The sequence below is a fragment of the Lissotriton helveticus genome, chromosome 9, assembly GCF_964261635.1.
Source record: "Lissotriton helveticus chromosome 9, aLisHel1.1, whole genome shotgun sequence".
NCBI classification, from domain to species: domain Eukaryota; kingdom Metazoa; phylum Chordata; class Amphibia; order Caudata; family Salamandridae; genus Lissotriton; species Lissotriton helveticus.
Genome location: NC_136070.1, coordinates 511,249,111 through 511,272,242, shown reverse-complemented (window position 1 = coordinate 511,272,242; position 23,132 = coordinate 511,249,111). Strand labels below are relative to the sequence as shown.

The 23,132-nt window shown below is 44.7% G+C and overlaps 1 protein-coding gene across 1 annotated transcript in view; it reads left to right on the top strand.

The window, feature by feature from the left end:
• The window catches only part of LRRC9 (leucine rich repeat containing 9), a 1,011,210-nt gene that overhangs the window by 903,904 nt on the left and 84,174 nt on the right, over window positions 1-23,132 (top strand). The window contains exon 27 of the mRNA XM_078660357.1: window positions 15,064-15,200. Coding sequence (XP_078516483.1) covers window positions 15,064-15,200 — 137 coding nt within the window. The remainder of the gene's footprint in view (window positions 1-15,063; window positions 15,201-23,132) is intronic.

Here is a 23,132-nt window from a genome sequence, read left to right as displayed (position 1 = left end):
TACAATGTAAGTATAGGTAAGTATATTATTTTTTTTTTAAATGTAAGTAATTTAAATTTAATTAATTAAATAAATAAAAAAAAAATTAAATAATTATTTAGTACATATATTACTTTAAGTTTATTTTTAAAACAACTTTTAATAATAAAGAACTATTTTTAATAAATAATAAAATTATTAAAATTAATTTTTTTAATTAAAATAAAAGATTGTATTTTAAAACTAAACCCTAAAAAAAACCTGTACCCCAAAACCCAAACCCAGCCCTGAACCCTAAAAATACCCCTGTACCCCAAAACCCAAACCCAGCCCTGAACCCTAAAAATACCCCTGTACCCCAAAACCCAAACCCAACCCTGAAACCTAAAAATACCCCGGTACCCCAAAACCCAAACCCAACCCTGAAAACTAAAAATACCCCTGTTCCCCAAAACCCAAACCCAGCCCTGAAACCTAAAAATACCCCTGTACCCCAAAACCCAAACCCAGCCCTGAAACCTAAAAATTCCCCTGTACCCCAAAACCCAAACCCAACACTGAAACCTAAAAATACCCCTGTACCCCAAAACCCAAACCCAGCCCTGAAACCTAAAAATACCCCTGTACCCCAAAACCCAAACCCAACCCTGAAACCTAAAAATACCCCTGTACCCCAAAACCCAAACCCAACCCTGAAACCTAAAAATACCTCTGTACCCCAAAACCCAAACCCAACCCTGAAACCTAAAAATACCCCTGTTCCCCAAAACCCAAATCCAGCCCTGAAACCTAAAAATACCCCTGTACCCCAAAACCCAAACCCAGCCCTGAAACCTAAAAATTCCCCTGTACTCCAAAACCCAAACCCAACCCTGAAACCTAAAAATACCCCTGTACCCCAAAACCCAAACCCAACCCTGAAACCTAAATATACCCCTGTACCCCAAAACCCAAACCCAACCCTGAAACCTAAAAATACCCCTGTACCCCAAAACCCAAACCCAACCCTGAAACCTAAAAATACCCCTGTACCCCAAAACCCAAACCCAACCCTGAAACCTAAAAATACCCCTGTACCCCAAAACCCAAACCCAACCCTGAAACCTAAAAATACCCCTGTACCCCAAAACCCAAACCCAACCCTGAAACCTAAAAATACCCCTGTACCCCAAAACCCAAACCCAATATAAAAAAAACATAAATTAATATATTTATTTATTTTTAATATTAAATAAAATAATTAAATAATGTTAAATAAAATATAAAATAAAATTATATACTTACCTATACTTACGTTGTAATGGCATGCGTTGTAATAGCATCTGCTATGTAATGTCATGCGTTGTAAAGGCATGCGATGTAATGGATCCAGCGTTGTAAAAGTTGCGTTGTAATAGAAGTGCGTTGTAAAAGTTGCGATGTAACGGCTGTTTCCCGCAGTGCATGTATGAGATAGAGCTTTGAATGAGACAATAAACTCAAAGGTGCTTTCACCTCTCTTCAACCATTGGTCTGTTGTTCCATTCACATTTGCTCCCACCCATTACAGCACATAGGAAGGGGCAATGGGTCAGTCCACTTCCAGCACTGACTGACTTCACTGTAAGCCCCTTTCACAATGAGCACACCCACACACAAAGTAGTTCCCTTCAGTGCCAGGGACTACTTTGGTAATGGGTGCTTGTTTAGACCAAATAATGTTTTTCCTTTAGCTAATGTTTAAAAAAAAATATATATATTATATTGATGATGGCCTGGCAACTTCCCCAGCAATAAAGTTTTGCAAACACAATGACAGAATAAAACCAGAATTGCAAAAGCCAAAAGACTGGCGGAATGTGACAGACCTATTGTCTTTGCCTGTGCTTGTTTTTTTTCAGTTATGTTTTGACACTCTTTGAACGTAATTGATACACTTAAGCCTGTTGCTTCGTTATGCATCCAAATTGGAATCTGAATCAAGAGGCTTCACCCAGCTTCATTAAAAGGATTTTTTGTACCCTAAAAAATATAAATTTGCAGCTTTGATGACTACCCTTCTCTAGCAACAGTCAAGATTTGAGGCCACTAGTTGTAATGTGGTTCTCACTTGTGGGCCGCCTGAGGCAGCAGGCTATACTCGCCCTAATGTGCGTCCTGCCCAGCTCTTACTGTGCTATTCCTTAACATACGGTCTGCCTGCTCCCTCCTAAGCTACACTTCCCTACATAGTCGAACCTGCCCTCTGACCACTCATACTTCTGCTGCCTTTTTTCTATCATTTTACCTCTGGAAATAGTACTCCGTTTTTTGCGTTATAAGTATGATGCAGCCCTGCTATTCATCTCAATATTTTTTTTTATTTATTTATTTATTTTTAAATATTTTTATTAGAACAGGAAAAATAGATAGAGTAAATAGTTTACATGTCAGTTAACATATCAATAGCAAGACCAATAGATTAATAGAACAGAATAAACAGTTATAAAAAGCATTCCATATTACAATTTCTCAATGGTAACCAATAATGAATCAGACTCCCACAACCTTTATCTAGTACATCCTAGCTAAACTTTTAAATATCAAATTACATTAAATAAATAGGTTGTTGAATTTGTTTCTACCTTGGTATGATGAAGAGTTGAGACATTCCAATTGAGATTGAAATCTCTAAGCAACAGTTGTCACAGAGAATTCAGCGCAAAGGACCATATGTACAGAATTTAGGGATTGCGATTTCCTAATTGCGATTCTTTGCGAATCTCAATTAGGAAATAGCAATTCATAATGTACAAAAACGTGCACGTTGGAATCCGCGATTCCTAATGGTGTTCCAATAGACCTACCTCGTTAATATTACTGGCCCTCCTTTTTTGGTGGAGACTGAAACATAGACCAGCCCTTTTGGAGTACTATCTGGCATTTAGAGAAATAGTCACATTGGATAAGTATCGTGCCATCAAATCGGTGAGTTCTGTGAAGAATACACTCATGAAACTTGGCCTGAGAGCATATTGGGCTGAAGGTTCCCCTCCATTACCTAGAAAGATATAGAAATATGTATACTGGAAATGGATTTAAGAGACAGACCTTCGCAGGCATGACTGTGGTTCTTTAATAGATGCTTTTTTGCGCATGAAGCTGCAACGCCTCTCCGACATTGGTATTGCTCGGTCAGCCTGGAACTGGATCAGCTCTTTTCTTGAAAATCGACACCAGCAAGTCTGGCTCCCGCTGTGTTCCTCTGCAGTCTTGCAGGTGCCCACTGGGGTCCCGCAGGGGTCATCACTTAGCCCTTTGCTGTTTAACATCTATCTGACTCCGCTGTTTTTTTCTGGCGGAGTCCTTGGGGGCGAAGGTGATGGCCTACGCGGATGACACCCAGTTGCTCTTCACCTGGTCAAAAGATGATCATGCGGTTGATTTAGCCAAACACTGTCTCGCCTCGGTTTTTGGCTGGCTGGCCGATGCCCACCTCAAATGTAATGAAGGAAAGTCGGAGGTGCTTCTCTTTGGTGCTTTTCCGGCCAACTTTAGGGAGAAACTATGGCCCTCCGATTTCACCTGCCCTTCTACCAAGAAAGGGGCAGCAAAAAACCTTGCCGTATGGTTCGATGAAGACCTCAATTTTAAAACCCATATTAAGAAATTGGCAGGCACCTGGTTTGGTCTACTTAAGACCATGAGGAAATTTCTTCCTTATCTCGCGGACAGCACAAGGGAAACGGTAGTCCGTGCCCTGATCCTCTCGAGATTGGATTACGCCAATGCTGTCCTGGCCGGCTGCCCAGGCTTTCTAGTGAAGAAATTACAGGTAATACCGAATTCTGCAGCCAGACTTCTAGTCGGTGTTTCGGCCCGTCAGCCTGTGCGGTGTTACCTTCGCGCTCTTCACTGGCTCCCTGTGGAGGCCCGTCTCAAATTCAAAACACTCACGATAACCCACAGAGCCCTCTACGGTTCGGCCCAAAATACCTACAGAAACGACTAGCTTTTTACTCGCCTGGGAGACAACTACGCTCTTCCAGCCAGCAGCTGATGCTGACTCCCAGGTTCTCCCGCCATCGATTGGGCGGTAACTCCTTTTTACGCCGCGCCAGTCTGGCTTGGAACAAGTTACCCTTGGCACTGCGTAATACGCAAGATCCCTTGGTGTTTAAGAAGAAACTAAAAACATTCCTTTTCTAGTGCCTTGCTTTACAGCATTGTCTCTGTCAGTCTTCTTTCTGGATGCAAGCGCCGGGACACTCATGAGTAGATGAGCGCTATACAAGTTCAAATAACATAACATAACATAACATAACATATATATATATATATATATATGTTACAGCCCCAAGCGGAACTTTTCCGAATTCTGGCAGCCTGTTCAAACACCCCACCACTAGTAATGCTGGTACTTTCAGTCCACCATCTTTCCCCCAATGAGGAGGATGCATTCAACATTCAAAAGGGACTGCTGCAAGGAGTCAGGAGGGGAGCACAGGCATCTGAAGAGGGACGAATCCCGAAACAAGTCATGCCTTACGAATCTCTGTATACAATTACCTTCCACTGCCCGCTGAGTTCCTCGTTGTCTTCCAGGTGGAGGCGACTGTTTCTTGATATTTTTTGCGAGGCCACAGCGCAATGGAGGTAACCCGCCCCAACGAGCCAAGCACTTTTGTGGCACACTGGAGGAGTATCGCTGTAGCGATGGTGTGCTTGAAGCGCTGCAAGCCACGAGAGGGCTTATACCGGGCCCTGATGGGATCGCGATTTCGCGGTGAAGCCCGGAGTATTGCCACGGGCTTACCGTATTTGCCTGCAACGGAGGCTGCAGAAGGCGTTGGGCAGTGGGGGTTAATTGTTACAGCCCCAAGTGGAACTTTTCCGAATCCTGGCAGCCTGTTCAAACATCCCTCCACTAGGGATGCTGGTACTTGCAGTCCACCCTCTTTCCCCCAATGAGGAGGATGCATTCAACATTCAAAAGGGACTGCTGCAAGGAGTCAGGAGGGAGCACAGGCATCTGAAGAGTGACGAATCCCGAAACACGTCATGCCTTACGAATCTCTGTATACAATTACCTTCCACTGCCCGCTGAGTTCCTCGTTGTCTTCCAGGTGGAGGCGACTGTTTCTTGATATATATATATATATATATATATATATATATATATATATATAGATTGTGTGTATACTTTTATGGTTTCTAATTGAATCAAATCAAGTCAAATGAAATGAAGAATTAATGAGGTAGGCCACAATTTCTAACCCATTAGGAATTGCAGCCATCACGGGGATGGTTGCCTGCTTAGGTCAGCAGACGACCATGTCTGTGATTGGTTTTCAATAAAGCAAAGTTGTTGTTTTTATCTAATGCTGCTCGTTTTCCTTTAAAGAAAATGGAGTTCGTTTAAAAAAATAAAATTACACTTTTGTGGTCCACTGTCTGCTCTTTAAAAATATTTGTTTCAACAAATGATTAAAAAGAAAACACAACTGCATATGATTTTCCAAAAAGGGCTTGCCACAAAACTCCATATTTTGCTGAAAAGTCAGAGGCATCTTTCTGGCAGATTTCACCAAAAGCAAAGGACTCTTGCTTGTAGGAACATTATGGGATTGAGGCCCCCTGGCAAAAAAGCAATGTTTAAGACTTCTGTTTCATTGTACAAATATGTGCCATCCAAAAAAGAATCACATAGGGCAATAGTCCAAGTGCAAACCTCTTGCTGCATTTGAGCGCTTATAAACTATCCGTAACAAAAAGTGAACTCAACGGAAGCAAAGAGTGCCATGCTAAGGTATGTAAAAATGCATGTAATGTAGATTCGCGTAACCTGGGGCGTCCTGTATCGATGTCAAACACACGGCTGCACTCTGAAGTTAGTAATGGAAATGGAAGGAGGAGGAGGATAGGAGAAGTGAGCTGGGATGCAATACAGTGACACGATCCTCCTCACTGTGCTCTTCCCATGTATGCAGCTGCCAGAGAAGACCAAACACCTTAATTATCTTGGACATGCTTCTTGAATCAGTATCTCGTGAACTGCTGGTAGCTCTCCAGCCGTCTTTTAGTAGCTCTCCTGTATGCAGCCCTGCCTACTAAATTGGAAGCTTTTTTGCTTGGTTGAAATAATGTGTATTCTAAAACTGAGAATGTGTATTTGGGACGAAAATGTGTATATTTTCAGAACTCACAAGCTGATGTTCGGAGAAACATGGCACAATTTCCAACATAGTTTTAAAGGTGATATTTGAATCATAAGTTATGTGGCAACTTATAACTAATAAGTTGGTGCCAGTGGTATTGCAGCCATGGCTGTTCCCCATGTGGAGGCTTTCTAAATTGACAAAGCCTTTTTTAGGTCTCGCCTAGGCAGCGCGCAAGCGCTGCTCTAGGAGTGACCTTTAGCCATCGGTCTGCTCCTTTTCCCCACACTTGTGTGGCATCCACCTTGTGAGAGCGTGCAGCGACACGCCTGGTAATTGAGAGCATATGTCTCTCGCGCCGCTGCTGCTCGCAAGGCGCATGGCAGCACAAGCACGAGTGCTTGTCCCTCACGCTTGTTTTTTTTTTGTTGCTATACCCTGTTTTCCTTTTTGACTCCTTTAATAAACCACTCGCACTGCTTCACCCGCTTTTGACTTGGTTCAAGCCTAGTTCGAATTGAATCCTGGAGAAATACAATATGTCAATTAGTACACGAGCGGGACACAATTGAAAAATATTATTTGTCATGAATTAAAAATAAGCTATTAAAATGTGTTTAAAAAAATGCTGTAGGAAAAATATTAGATGTAGACATACATGCAGCCATACTTAAAACTATTTAATGTGAATGCATTCTATATAATATGTAATAATATACATTTGGGAGTCATGAACCATTATAACGAATTCCTTATATATTTTCTTGAGTTTTTTTCCCACTTTTAATTAAACATAAAGAAAATAATCAAACCCCACCCCATTAAAACATATAAGTCACAACAGTGTCACTAAAGAGCAGATGGCAATAGAGCAGTTCAGTGGACCCCATGAATCAGTTAGCATATTGTGTATGGAGATCGCAGTCAGTCCCTCTGAATCAAATTGGAAACATTTTGTCCTTCAGAGCAGTATCACCTCCTCTCCATTACAAGATTATTCATTATTTCAAGTGTGATATTAGAAGCAAGGGCGAGAGTGAGAGGGGGAAGGGGAAGCAAGCATTGGCCAAGCCAGTAGATCTGGCTTAACATGCTCCTGCATTTACCTATGCCAAATGCATCTGCCTCCATTTTTCTTGTTTTAGCACATTAAAGCAGAATGATTGTGTAGTATCCTTCATATTATATTGTAAGGTGTTTTACCAGCCCTGCTCAGCCAGTGTCTGTCACACTGCCTCTCTCAGTCCCAACATTCCGCGGCATCATCAGACTCCAACATTCCAATGGGTCAGAGCACAGGCATATTCATCATACCTCTGCTGGCCTGTTAAATTTGTTTATTGTTAGTTCGTTATGCGCATTCATTTACCTCATATTGAAGCACGCAGTAGAACGCCTTTTCAACCATTTTTCATCGCGTCACGAGCATCAACGGTGATGCATCTCCCACAGTAATTATTTTTGGCGCATGAGCGTGCTGGGAGCCACCCAGCGCAACGCATTTTACGTGCCGCCATTTTGGGTTTCGTTTCAACACAGAAGCAGCAGACTTGGACTCTCCTGGATTTCTCGTCCCGTATGAACCACCATGCTCCAGCCGCGTTATGACATTTGTTGGTGTCATCTAAAAGATGGAAATATTTCCTGTAGGACGTTTGCATTTAGAAGGACACTAAATATGAACTTACACGTACTCTAGGGGAAAAAAAAGCGTACGTTCATTTTGTCACCGTAGTTTCGCAACCAACCTCCTTCTTTTAATTCACTCTATTATTAAGGTGCTTTTACCGTACTCAAGATGCATGATGGAATTCTCCTATGTAATGACTACCGTATGTTCTCAATGCATGTTTTTATTTCTGCTGATAGTGCATGTGCGTGTTTTCTGTCACAGTCAGCTCATCTAAGCTTGTTTTATCAGAAATTTGTATGTGTATCACAGGACCTTGGTTACACGCACACCCCATCTCTAACAGTAAGGTTGTTTAATGTTCTTGCGATTCGTTACACCTTATGCATCTTTGTCTGAGATTTTTGCTTATTGTACAATGGTATTGTGTTTATCCACACTCATCCACCATGGATTTTATGGTGGTCCCCATGGCTCATTATTGTACGTCTATGGACTCTGAGTACTCACCCTCAGGGGTTCATTTTTCATACTACATGTGTACAGTTTTCACTTTGTGTTTCCCTACATTGGGATAGCTATGGGTTCTAGCGCCATTAGCTTATACATACATTTGCATACTTGATTTGTGTTTATTCCATTTTACGTTTCCCTACTCCGGGATGGCATTGAGTACAGGCCCCACTTGCACACATATTCTTGCCTACATAGGTAACGTATGACTTTTACCCTTACACAGGGCACCGTAGCTAGGGTCACAGTCCCTTCTACTTTTACAAGAGTATCCTCACACAGGGAACCGTATTATCGGTTACAGTCCCATTCACGTTTACATTGTCACCCTCACACAGGGCTTCTTATGGGTCATAGTCGCATTTTACATTTACATAGTACCTTACACAGGGCACAATTTTATGGGTGGTACACCCATTTACATTTACTCAGTCTCCCTACATAGGACGTCATATGGGTTACAGTCCCATTCACAGTGCTCCTCACACTCTTGTGCAGAAGTAGAGGACGGTCATGGGTTTTAGTCCCTTTGGCTGATATTGTCTATTTACATTCTGCAATTGTGCTGTTTTGTATAATGCAATGTTACACTTACATCGTATTGTTGTTGTTTATTGAAAATAGGGGGAAGTATTAGTTATTCTGTATGTATCTTCTTTGCCTCTTCTCTGTTTTCCTTTTCGTCCAGCTTTCCTTGTGGTGTCATTCATATTGTCATCCTTGGTTTCTGGATCTACACTTCTTGTTGTCGTCTTTTGTCTCCAGCCTTCTCTCGTTCGCATTTTCATTCTTTTCCTTCCCTGTTAAGGAGGAAATCTATTACTCCCTCTTTCCTGTATCTGTGTGGAGGCTGGTGTCCATTTTCCGTTGTGCCTTGTTCTTCCTTCCGTTCCTGCTTGCCTGGCTAGTGGGTGCGTTCGGGTGTTAGTCTTTGGTGCATCTGTGCCCTTCTGCCCCTTGTTGTTTCCATCTTCTGGCTACTTGTTTTTTGCTCATACCTTTTCTATGTCCATGAGTCTGGGTTATCTCTATCGGTTTCCGCTTAACTCTTCTCTTCCTCCTCTTTTTCTTCCTCCTCGTTTTCTTCCACCTGTCTCTTCGCTCTGCTTTGCTCACTCCTTTCCTTGACGTTGTTTCTGTTCCTCTGCTGTTCTTCCTTGTTATCTCTTACTTGGTTCTCTCGCTATTTGTTATTCACTTATTGGTTTAATGCTTCTGTTGAACGAAAGGGGATATGTAGTATCCTGCATATTATATTGTAAGGTGTTTTACCAGCCCTGCGCAGCCATTGCCTGTGCTCTGACTCATGGGAATGTTGGAGTCTGATGATGCCGTGGAATGTTGATGATGCCGTGGAATGTTGGGACTGTGAGAGGCAGAGTGACAGTTGGTCATGGGCAGAGCAGCTGACAGGCAGCCCCTGGTGGGGCTCTGATCTACTACATAACTACGTGATGTCCTGTACCTTACTACTTGTTTCATGGAAGAAAGCATCTTGAAATACATCTTCCTGAGTGGACCTTCATCACTACAGATTGGTTTTGCAAATGCTAGTTTAAACGCGATCTATGTCCCCCATTATTACTCTCATGTGTAGTAATGCCTCATACCCAACTTTGCTCTTTATAAGAACTTTCCAACACTGTGCAATGTAATCTGCATGCAGTAAGCAAACTGGATTGCCGCAGTTTGGACTTGGAAATGACATGTCACCATCACCCAGCCATCATATGATATAGCAAAAAAAAGTGAGTGGGCCAGAAGCCCACACTTTTGGCAAAAGAAAGGAAAATGCCTGGCTGAAGCCAGTGCTGGCTACCTTCTTTGAGAGGCGCTGGGTTTCACTTCTTGCCCCGCACATGCTGTGAGGTACTTTCATCTACGACAGTAGGATTTGTATGCTCTGCGGCAGCTTATTACAGTTGGCTACCTTGAGAGGCACGGGGTTCCTTCATCTCTTTGGGGTGTTTTACTGTCTTTCTTTTTGATCTGTGATAAGGCTGTGAGTGAACAGTTTATTGCGTTGAATTTGCCTGTTATTTCTCCAGCCTCTGGAAAGGGCAGGGTTATTGTGGTGGATCCTTTGAAATTCAGATAAACAACCCGAATTACAAACACCAGCAAGGCAATCTTTATGGTCTTTAATACCGTAGTGCTAGTAAACGTACATTGTTTCTGTATTTAAACGGACTTCCGACTGCTCTTTAGTTGGTGAGCGCTACAAACACCATTGCAGGAATACAATTGGGGACTTGTTACTGCCACTGTAAACAAAGTCTGACTACAAAGTGAGATCGCACTGTAGGGTTGTTTTCAATAAGTTACTGCAATTGGGGGTCTCCATCAAACATGTCCATAATACGTGCACAATTTAGCAGTGTTCCATTGGCGCCCCATTCCGCACAGCCCTCAACTTTGTGTGTGTGCGTTTTCTGCTGTCATTAATTCCTACATGTTTCCATTGAGTGATGTCGCACACTGCACTTGCTCAAATTTCAGAAGAAATACAACAGTAGCATTGGTGTCTGTTCTTACAAAAGAGGTGTGCATGTCTTATTGTGTTTCCCTTTACTTGTCTGCGTGATGTTTAATTAAAAATGTTCTTCTGTCACTGTCAGCCTGTCCGTATTAGTTTGTCCTTCTTACTCTACGACTCTGTCTCCATGTGTGTGCTGCTCTTCACATTCCTTTGCACTGAATTAGTATGGCTGTGTGTTTTTAGTGTAGGTTTGCAACTGTCACCGTGTGTGCATACTTGCATCTGTCGCCCTGTCTATGTTAGTGTGCACACTTGCGTTAGTTGCAATGTCTGTGCATACTTTCTTCTGTCTGTGTGCACGCTTGCATTGGTCTCTGTCAAATGGCCTCTACTTTCTGGTGCTGTGGCAGAGACGTTGTAATGCATGGGCAAAGTGGACCATGACCTTTTAGGGGACCCCCTGATTCAGCCAGCTCTGTTCTGTAGAAAGTATTGCCCTGATAGCCTTGAATAATTCTTAAACAGATGATTTAAACACCATTGTCCTTTAATTTAATTAAAATGTGAGCGACGTGTGAGTTTATAACAGGCATTTTGCAGGCAAATGTGTGTTTTACAATACTAAGCAACATCTATACAAAAACATTCTTTTAAATAAAAACAGGAGCTTCACATATGAGAAATGGGCTAGGAATTGTTTTTTAATTTTTCATGCTATTAGTGTGGCCTGCAAGTCCCAGCATGTGCTCTTGGCACAGCTCTTCAATCCCAGGACAATGTGCTGCTTGGCCAAACACTTCTAAGGTCCCAAAGGCGAGACCTATCGGCTATGCCAATGCTTGTTTACATTACTGCTGGCAACCCTGCCTGTCCCACTGATGTGATCACTGCTAGTAATCTTGCCTGCGGTGTCCACTAATGTAATCTAGTCTGATGTGGTCACTATTACGACACTAATAAGGTTAGTAGCTCAGGGTGATTTTCCTTGAACATATAAGTCGCTCTTATTACAGAAAAGATTGGAGACCCCTGATCTAGGAGATGTTTACTAGCTTCGTAGTGGGATGTGTGTTACACAGGGCTTCAAGTGGGCCGGTTCCTGGTGCTCAGCACCGGCAGTTCTAAACAGCAGGTGCTGAGACGGGTTCCTATTGGGCTCTCCATTTTTGCCCATACCCTCATGGTGAAAATACATTCTTAACTCTGCAGCAGAACCACCCTTTACTGCCTTTGAAGTAACTTCAAAGAAATTCGTTATAGTACTTTCACAGACTCATCAGGTCAGAACTGAAACATTTTCAATATTATATACAGCGAAGCCATAGTTGTTGCTTATTTATCTTACGCAACTAACAACTATTGACAAAGCAATAGTCCTGGCTTGTTGTGGGTGTAATGTTACTAGTATTATATATATGGATGCAATGACAAACCACTATGCTAAGCTAGGATTTTTGGCTTACATGATTGTATGCCACACCCTTAATTTCATTGGCCATGCCCCTTTGAGAAACCCCCCCCCCCCACGCAGTGTTTTCATCCCACTTAAAGCCCTAGTGTTACCTAAAGGGTACAATGCGTCCCCATAATGCAATATCTTGTCTTGATAAAGAGTCGGCCTCAACGGCCTGGAGGTTAAGCACACTATCTGTGGAAGCAAGCGGCTGTAGCCAAATCAAAAGCTGTACTCAGGTTTACTAATATCTAGGTGGTACTCCTTAAATCTCTTTTTTGTTCACATAAGGTTATGCAACAGCTGCCCAACGAAACCAGACCTTAAAATCACTCCTAATGCGATTGGAAAGAACAATTCCTTTGTTTAAACAATACTGATAACCTGAAAACAGAAGGAACTGATGATAACAGGTGTTTATCTTTTAAGTCAGGAAACAAAGAAATGCATGGGGTTAAAGTGTAGGCTAGAAACCATATGATATTTGTTTTTTCTCAAGCAACCTGAAAGCATACTTTTGCATATTGGGGAAAGGCAGTGTTGTGATTTGAGGCAGTGTTCAATTAACAGAAAACTGCGGCATATTGCCTGCTAAAATGAAAGTTGTCAAAACAGTAGCTGCCTTTCAATCTTGGGGAAAGGTAGTCTTGCTACCAGGGTGGGGGAGAGTGTGGTGGAGCAGAAGCAGGGATACTGAGCCCGCAATATGACGAACACCTATCAAGCATATTAGAATAGCTGCCAGTTGGAGAAGAGAACAAGGGAAAGCAGATTCTGCTGAGCCATTCTAAACAAATGCTAGCCATGAAGGGAACTTCTTATGCAGATGAGCTCTTTGAGAAAGGGCAGAATGCTGTACTCACGGTGACGTTGGCCAGTGGCTGAAGTGGGCTGAGCCATTGCCTAATGCAGCAGGCTGTAGCGGGTGGGCAAAAAATGTGAATGACGCAACAGACCAAGGGATGAAGAGGGTTGGCTGAAAGCCCTAATATATAGGTATAATATATATATAATCTTAGTGAAATCAAGAGGTCTTTGCTAAAACGAGACCCAAAAACAACATATAATTTGTCGTATGACAACAATTTCAGTCAGATCCAAAATATACTAGACTCTGTCTGGTAGAAGGTGGAAATATCATAATAATTTGGTGTTTATCACAGCTCCTTTTGTACTTACCAGCTGGCCCACTGCCGTAAATTGGCATTCCGTAATAGCTATAGTCCCAGTCCCCAACGTTATGTTCACAGATTTACTGTTTTTTTAAAACTTACTTAAGATACATCTCTAAAGAAAGAGCATTAAGCAAATAGTTACGTGTTCACACCACCATGAGCAGGCAATACCAACACTTAGGGCCATATGTATCATTCCGAATTTCGGCGTTTGCGATCGCAATTGGGCTTAGTGGTATGTATGAAAGAAAAACTGCCTCGCAAAATAAGGAATCGCAAAATTTGCGATTCGATATTTTGTGATTGCATTTAAGGAATCGCAAATTGAGATTCCTTAAATGCAATGTAAGAAGCACAGAAAAAGTGCAATTTGGCCTTAAGGAATCCCAAATTACCACCAACTTCAAGTTGGTGGTAATTTGCGATTTCTTTGAAAATTTCACTTTTTTGCATTTTTCAAAGTGCCATGTGGCGCGCATACATGCCCTTAGTGTGTGCCACATGTACACACATGCACATTTCAGGGGTGCAACAGGGTGTCCTTTTGACACCCTGGCACCCTTGAAATTGCATTCTCAATTTGCGATTCTATAATTGAGAATCGCAAATTGAGAAAGTCTTCCCATTCATTACAATGGGCCTCCTAGCCCACAGGAATGAATGGGAAGGTATTCCTTATTTGAGAATCTCAATTTGCGATTCGCAAATAAGGAATATGTAGTATTCGTTAAATTTTTAGCAAATCCTACTTACATTGCATTTTGCGATTCTCTAATTGTGATTCTCTAAAAATCGCAATTTGTGCATCGCAAAATGGTTTCTTCATACATATGTCCCTTAGAAATCATCATTTGTACCGAAATGAGATTGGAAGCAGAAGGAACCATTCTTATACATTTATTTGCTTTTAGCTTATTTTGTCTTGGTCAGAAATTAATAAATCGCCTCTTGTCCTAAATCTACTATGATGACAGGTGCACATAATGCCCACAAGCTACTTGGATATTTTAAAAATTGTTTAATTTGACTGCATCATCATTCCATTTGTGCTCATTTCCTTACTACTGCTACAGGAAACTAGTCCACTGAACATAGCGATCATTCCCAATACTTAACCTGTAAGTTTTTTCTAGTTGTTAAGTGATGGCCTGAAAATTGTCCGTCATCAAGATGCATTGCTACCCTCTACCAACCCTTTGTGACATTTTGTCAGACAACTACCGAAGAAAAAATGTATACATAATTTATAATTCATAAACTTCTGTAAAATGCTCAAATCCTTTGGGAGGCGGTCTGTTTTTCGAAAGAACAGAAATGCCTCCCCAGTCCTCTGTGCCATTCCATTCTACATTTTGTATATGTTAATGCTCTCCAGCATTAAACTTTGATAGGAATGCAGCTGTCTGAAATATTGCACTTGGCAGTTTTCTTCTCTCCTGCCAAGATGAGCCAATTATGGGAACACAGGAAAAAGTGGTTATTAATATTTTATGTGCCAAGGAGACATTTCCAGCTGTTGCCCTCCGATGTGAAGTCAAATATGTTTTTCCAGGACTATATCGCATTTCTGTGAGTAACATGAACCGTGGGTAAATGTCTCCGTATCCAGGATGGTGTCTTTGTGAATTAAGCTGTTAAGGCAGAAGATCCTGTGCTGAATTTTAGGGTAACAAATGTTAACCTGCTTACACTAACCAGCTTTCCCTCAATCTTTGCAGAGATGCAGGTTATTCTGAAACCCTGTCCCCAATAATGGAAAGCTTGGAAGTGCTTCACTTGAACTGCAATGGAATAAGTAACTTGCCTCATCTTCAACTAGGTCGACTCCAGAATTTAAAATCTCTATTTTTGCAAGGTAAATATTGTAGTGTATTTTATCATTTGTATGACACGCCGTCATGCCTTGGTACTCACAGAGACTGCTTGAGCCCAAGGTTTTGCAGGCACAGCGCGTATTTCTCGCTGCCTTTCCACGCGAACTCTGTTGTGATACAGTTCCTGGCGTGGCTTCACATTCTCCTGGATGCACGTGCCCGACGGGCCTTGCAGGGCATGCGGCAACAGATTTTATATATTAAACTACCTCAGGCCGTTGATGTCCGCAGTGGCACCCACTACACCCACCTGCCTCCATATCTCGATTGTTTTCCGTCTGGGTCAGACTGGGAACCCAAAGCAGCCCTAGCAATTGTGTAGGCCCAGCCCCCCAATTCCATTCTTCCACCTACCCCTGTCTGAAGGGACGCTGGTAAGGGTGTAAGTGTAAAGCACTGCTGATTTTGTTACTGGGGGCCTACATTGCAGTAACACTGCAAAACCGGCCCTCAATAGTAAACAAGCATTTACAATGCAATGGTCTCGGCCTTATTAAAGGTAGAGCTATTGGCATTGCTCATGACATTTTTTTTTTTTAAAACAAAAATAAATGGTATTGTCATTTACAATGGCAATAGGTGAGCATTAGAGAGTAGTAGAGAGTATTCGCGGACACAGAGCCACACACACAGACAGAGCCGCGCACACACTTACAGGCAGAGCCGCACACACACACACACACACAGACAGTCACGCACACACACAGACAGTCACGCACACACACAGACAGTCACGCACACACACACACAGACAGAGCCACGCACACACACACAGACAGAGCCACGCACACACAGACAGACAGAGCCACACACACACACACAGACAGAGCCACGCACACACACAGAGCCACGCACACACACACACAGAGCCACACACACAGACAGAGCCACGCACACACACAGACTGAGCCATGCACACACACAGACAGAGCCACGCTAATTGTGTTGGCCTGTGTCTAATAAAAGCTTCTGACTGGCCTGGGCAGTTATGCCATCCACTGGAGCAAGCATGGTGCTTAGGAAGTCAGTACATGTGCTTCATGAATACCCTGGCTGATAGACAGCGAAGGTGTGAGCCATTACTACCTTCAGTTGTAGAATAAGGTTCTCCCTCCCCCCATCTCCCCCACAAATGTGCACATAACCTAGGTCTGGGGTTAGGCTGTTTGTCGCCAAAGCCCCATTTTTGTACAAAGGCCACGTACTCTGCGTCAGACCACATTACTTCCCAGGTATGAGCCATGCACTCACCCCGCCCTCTTGTACACACAGTGGACCGGTATCAGCAGGGAGGGGATAGCCCCTTGCCTGGGCACAGACTCACCTCCAGCTCTGTGTCACCAGACTCGGACACCCCGATCTCGCTGGGTAAAGACAAACAGGGTAAGGGCAGCAAAGACAAACAGGGTAAGGGCAGCAAAGACAAACTGGGTAAGGGCAGCAAAGACAAACTGGGTAAGGGCAGCAAAGACAAACGGGGTAAGGGCAGCAGAAGGCAAACTGGGTAAGGGCAGCAGAAGACACAAAGGGCAAAGGCAGCAGAAGACACAGAGTAAGGGCAGCGGAAAGCCCAGGAGGTAAGAGCAGCTTTGGAGCCAGAAGAGGACAGGCGAATGCTGAAAGGGTAAGGTCAGTAGAATATGGATTGATAACGAACAAAGATAATTAAGGTATGAAAGTCAAAGGAAACATGTTGGAGGCCCACGTTATACTCAAAGGAGAATACACAGTGGGAGGGAAGAGTGTCCATATGGGACATAACGTAGGGGACGAAACGTGCTGTGAGGTCTCCACTTAAAAGAACACACAAACAAGGTCCTGCCTGCCAGCCAACTTTACGGAACACTTTACGCGTCCGACATAGTTTACACCTTTGAATAAATCTAGTCAGCAAAGCCCTGTTTCAGCACTTTGTTTCCTCAGTTTTCATTCAATTATGTGCACTGAAATGTGGTTGTGTCTCGGTCACAGCTCCTGCAGCCATTTCTGTGGTTCCTGCCCGCGGTGATGCAGCGCTGCTTTGCCCCGGGAGGCCCCACAACAGTGGGTGGGGGTGTCCAAGGGACCGTGGTGTAAGCTCCGGCCGGCACCGGACAAGGAGAGAGGAGTCAGGGAAGCTTCACCAACAAAGGGGTTAACACGGATCTGTACCCCGGACCCCTGGAGGCGGCTGGGCCTCAATCACTCACCTCACTCCACGGGACAGTCCCGTCTCCCTGGTGGCCGGGGGCAGCGCTGCAGGTGAACAACGGCCAGACAGGGCCGGGAATCCCGGGCGCACAAAGTCCCGGCCGCCGCACGGATCCCTTGTCCCTAGATCCTCGCAGCCCCGGATGGGCGCTCTCCGGTCCCACAGCGCCTCGGATAGATGGAGCTCGGCTCTCTCCAGCGGGCCATGGCAAAGAGTGGCTGGAGCTCCCGCCCGCAGCTGCCCGGGGCCCGGCGGAGATCAGCAGTGCACCTGAAGGAGAGGGTACCGGGGTGTCAGTGCCCCTGCGCTACAGACCCGCGTTAGATCAGAGGGAGGCGGAATAGAGCCCGGCCACCCGGGCGAGGAGGAAGGGAGTCCCGCAGCCCCGGCGCAGCTCGTCTTGTCTCAGCCCCTCACACAGCTCTGCTGAATGGAGAAAGGCATCAGTGAAGTTCGGTCCTCCTCTGAAAACAAGAAAAAAAAAATGGCTGCCGCAAAGCTCCGACATTTTCACGATTCGGGGGCGTGTTTTTTGTTGAGTGACATCACAGATAGAAAGAACGCAAAAAACACGCCCCCAAATCGCGAAAAGACTGGGCTTAAAGGGAGTGATGCCCCTCTCCTCCAATGGCTGGTCTCCGTTTAGGAAGCCAGCCAATGGAAAAGAGGGGCGGGTTAATGATCCCACTCTAGGAGACATTAATTCTCTGACCGAGACTGCGCAAGCGCAGCATACGGTCCTCGACCTAAAAAATTACCCCCCCCTTCCAGCCTCCTGGGAAACGCCTGATGCCCGCTATGGCCATTCCGGCCCTGTTTGCATGTCAAACATCATTGGGCTTGCAGGATCTGCCCCATGTTTTATGCAGAGCTTGTCTATGCTTATCTGTTTATGAGTTCAGGGGCTGCATTCTGATGTGTATGGGACACGTGTTGAATTTCGATCTGAATCACATAGGCAAAACCTAATGTCCTTACCAATGCTTGTTTACAATGGTCAGTTAGCACCACCTTGCTTGTGTAGCAGGATTTTACACAGCAGTACATCGAATAGGTTCCCCCTTCAACATACCCTGGCATCCACCAGAGGTCCCCGCAGGGAGGAGCCTCTGTAGGAGATAACTGACCACTCAGTGCGACTGATGTACTGAGGACAAAACAAGCACCAAGTAACGCAATAGCTTGGGCGTTCATTTTCTAACACCTTCAAAACACAGGGATGCCAAAATGCTGTTTGCACGTACTAAGGCAGCTAAACAGATCAATGCCAGGCCTACATGCTTTGCCAATACTGGGGGGGGGGGGGAGTGGGAGGGGAGGGAGCAAAAGAGGATTGCTTTGTGTTGACAAATTATAACAATTTGAATATGGCAAACACAGGGTGATGATTGGGTGTACTTTTCAGATCTGACATAGCCTCAACTGAATTCCAAAGGGAGCACTTTCTAGAGGGTGGACTTATACATCAAAACAGCCAATAGCATGAGTTGAAGAAGCGCAATACTCCTCTCGGTGGAGCCCAGTGCTTGAAATGGAAATATGGAAGTGCAGGTATTCCTTGTCCCAGTGTACCTATTTGCTGCTGAGAAGTGCCAGTACTCTCAAATTGGAGTACGGCTGAGAAGCGCCTGTACTCTCACTTACAAATTAAAGAAGTGCAGGTACTGAGTACCTAATAGTACCTGCCCATTTAAAGCACTGGTGGAACGAAAGAAAACCAGATATATATTTTACGAAGCTCTTTTGTGAAGTCAGCTCTAATGATCCATGACCCTAAAAATATGGCACTGTGTGCAAAGGGGGGTTTCGTGATGTTTTCCCCTGCCAGTTCACTTTTTAAAAAACATATTTTTATTATGAGCAATTTATATTTACGGTATACTATATATTTTTGAAATACCGAGTGGGGTTTATACAGCATAACTGCCACGTTTTCAGTCAGCCTAAGTGTGACATTTATATGTTTTTAATATGCTTATTTGTGACATTTTAATGCCTTTTGTATGATAGTTTGAATGACACTTTAACATGAGTAGAACAAAGCAACTAAGTCCATGTAACAAAATAAATATTATGACTTACACACTAAGGGCCATATGCATCAAAAAGTCATTTTGCGATTCTCAAATAGCGATTTTTTGCGAATCGCTATTTAAGAATCGCAAAATGCTATCTATGTAGGATTTGCCATACATTTTTCGAATCCTACATATTCCTTAATTGTGAATCTCAAATTGCTCTTCGCAATTAAGGAATACCACCCCATTCATTCCTATGGGCCTAGAGGCCCATAGGAATGAATGGGAAGACATTCTCAATTTGCGATTAGCAATTAGTGAATCACAAATTGAGAATGCAATTTCAAGGGTGCAAGGGTGCCAAAAGGACACCCTGTTGCATCCCTGAAATAAGCATGGGTGCACATGTGGCGCACATACATGCCCTATGGGCATGTATGTGCGTCACATGGCACTTTGAAAAATGCAAAAAAGTGTATTTTTCAAAGAAATCGCAAATTACCACCAACTTGAAGTTGGTGGTAATTTGCGATTCCTTAAGGGGAAATTGCACTTTTTTGGTGCTTCTTACATTGCATTTAAGGAATCGTAAAATTTGTGATTCGTTAAATGCAATGGCAAAATAAGGAATCGCAATTCCTTATTTTGCAAGCAGATTTGCTTCATTCATACTACTTAGCAAAAATGCAATCGCAAACGTGCGATCGCATTTGTGCTTGATACATATGGCCCTTAGCTCACAATTCAAAGTGATCGCGAATAAAAAGCAAGTGCTAGTAAAGGTTATGAGTAACGCAATACAAGGATGTGCTTGGCCATTATGTCAAAGGTTTATCACTTCTGCTTCATTTCTACCTATCCCTCCCTCTCTGTCTTCTATCTCCTCTCTCACTCATACTTTCAAGCACCACAAATGGTTCTGTGTCGTTTTTTTGGAAACAGCAATCAATTATCATTGAGAGAATATTAATTTGGTTCGTTAGTATCTCGAAGTAAACCAAAGCTACAATTGTCAGAATGCATTATGTTCTTAAATGACTGGGTGAACTGGGCTATGCATTCAACAATTACAACATCTGGGAACTCATCACCCCCAAATGACCCTCAAATTACAAGAATTACAGCACATAGCCCTTAAACAGAGGGTCAGATATTTGTCAGAAGTAACATATACACAAGCGTGAACATGTGATGCCTGTTATGTTGCTAGATCCACGAAGCAGGAATTAAAACTTGACCCGTCTGTGCTAAAAGGAGCACATAATCAGTGGCGGCTGGCACAGATCAGGGGAATGAGAGGGGCTAAAGAAGAAAAATAATGTACCTTCTTGCTGCGTCTCGCCGCTCTCTCCACCGTCGTCTCCGGAACAGGAACAGGAACACAGAGCATCTAGGAAGCTTCCAGACTCCCCTGACCCAATGCAGCATTGTGATTTGTCTGAGCGGGATGGTTCGGCACTCAGATGGGGCTTGGGGCCTGAGCATGTTCTCTACACAGGCTGTAAAGCAGCCTGTCTGGAGAACATGCAAAGTGCCCATGGCTGTTTGGCTGGCCCTAGACGGCTGGCCAAAATTCATGCGCACGTAGGAAGTGGAAACCACTCCTCTCCTCCCCTGCTTTGTCAGCAGCCCCGCCTGCCCGCAAAACTGCTACAACAAGAGGGATAAACTGATAATTTTGAGTTATAATTGTAATTGTCCTTTGTTTATACTGCTTAAAAGCGGTGGTGTGGGAGGCGTGGCTAGCAGCCGAAGAATATGGCCGCAGCTTAGAGAGGCTCCATGCTCCCTTAGCTAAACCTAGTCGATCCTTACACTGATCCGCAACCCTTTCTGCCCACAAACACAGGTGAAGGCAGTGGAGGGCTCCTGGTGTCAGGCGATCGTGTCCTGGCTGTGGAGGAGTGCATCCTGAGGCCCGGACGGCCTACGGCAGGCGGCGGCCTGGTGCGGTGTGATAGACCGGGACCTGGAGTTTAGTGTCTCCCCTGCGGCAGCGGATCGGCATTCGGGGCGGGAGTGTGGAGAGGAAATGACTGGCGCTGTGCGCCTCCCCCCCCCCGAGGCGTGAAGTGCAGCTCCTTTATCAGCATCGCCCCGGGAGCCCTGGTAGGTGCGGCGGCGATATTGAGCTCACTGCCTCTGCGCAGGGGGGGGCGTTCCTTGCTGTGGCCGGGTCGGGGAAGACAGTGACAAAATCTACTGCCTCCATTTCACATTGCGCATATCCGCACCCGAGGCCCAGAATTGGCAGCGCGCACGCTGCAAGGAAAAAAAGACTTAAATTGAGTGGCGCTGTGGCGGTGAGTGCCTGTTACCTGGAGAGGAACTTTCGCTCGCCGCGACATTGGACTGAGACACAGTGGGACCAGCGGGCTGAACAACGCCTACTGTCTCGTGAACTGTGCTGTGGCCCTACTTTGGGGGTGTGTGGCGAGTAGCTGGACTGTTTATAGCTCACTACCCCGCTATGCACAGATGTAACCGGGCTAGGTGCTTTGCTGGCTGATTCGTTGCACCACACTATATCCGGAGGCGGTGTTGAGGTGCATCTCCAGTGGTTGAGGACTGCAGGGGGACGCGCCTGTTGCCGCCATTTTACCTCTTTGACGGGCATCGTCATAATACAGCAGCACGCGCTTGGAAGTGATAATCAGGCCTCAGTGTGAGCATACTGACCCAGAACAGACGTGGTGAACGCTGGGGGTGGACGGGGGTTGTGAACACCGACAGGCCGAGTGAGCGAAGGCTGCTCTCAGGCAGGCGGTGGTGTCTGGCACTCCTGGCCCTCTCCAATTTGGCACTCGCGCAGACGGGCTGCCGCAATGAGCGGCCGAAACGCCAAAGGCCCTAATCAGTCGAAGCTGGACAAGTATGCGTACACCAAAACGCAAGCGGATGGTCCAGTCAAAGACACTCCGGCGCCGAGTGGCGCTGAAATGGGTGAAGCCCAGGAGGTGACCTTAAAGGACATTATGTCTACCCTCAAGTGGACTCCCCTATTGGGACTCTGGCAGTGGATTTAGCTTTGATCCTTGCTGACTTTAATAAGATATCGACTAAGGTGGCGGAGGTTGAAACTACGACGGCGACCCTAACGTCGGACACATCCACCCTCAAAAAGCAGGTACAACAGCTTGCGGCAGATAATAAACTCATGGCGGCAAAGCTGGAGGATCAGGAGGGGCGGTCTCGGAGGAATAACATCCGCCTTATTGGTGTTCTGGAGCAGGCAGGCGGCCCAACCTGTGATCTCTTTGAGGCCTGTCCAATTTCTTCTCTATCGAAAGGGCGCATCGGGTCCCTGGAGGAAAACCGAAGCCGGGGGCCCCCCGTGGCAAATTCTGGCCCATATTTTTAATTTTAGAGACAGGGATGCTATCCTACAGGCCGCTCGCAAAGCTCCTCCGATACGAATTGACAACGCCACCATCACAATTTTCCCGGATTACACTGCAGCAGTCACAAAACAGCACCGTGGATTTCTTGACGTAAAAAAGGTTCTCCGAGACCGAGAAATTAAGTACTCCATGCTGTTTCCGGCCAAATTGCGGGTTGAAGCCGAAGGTAAGGCCTGGTTCTTCACGACGCCTGAAGATGTGCAGGAGTGGCTAGAGGGATGGCGCACAGCCACGCGATCAGGTCGCTCGGGAAACCACGACGCTTGACGCAGAGATCACCAGATTGGAGTGGAACAGGAGTAG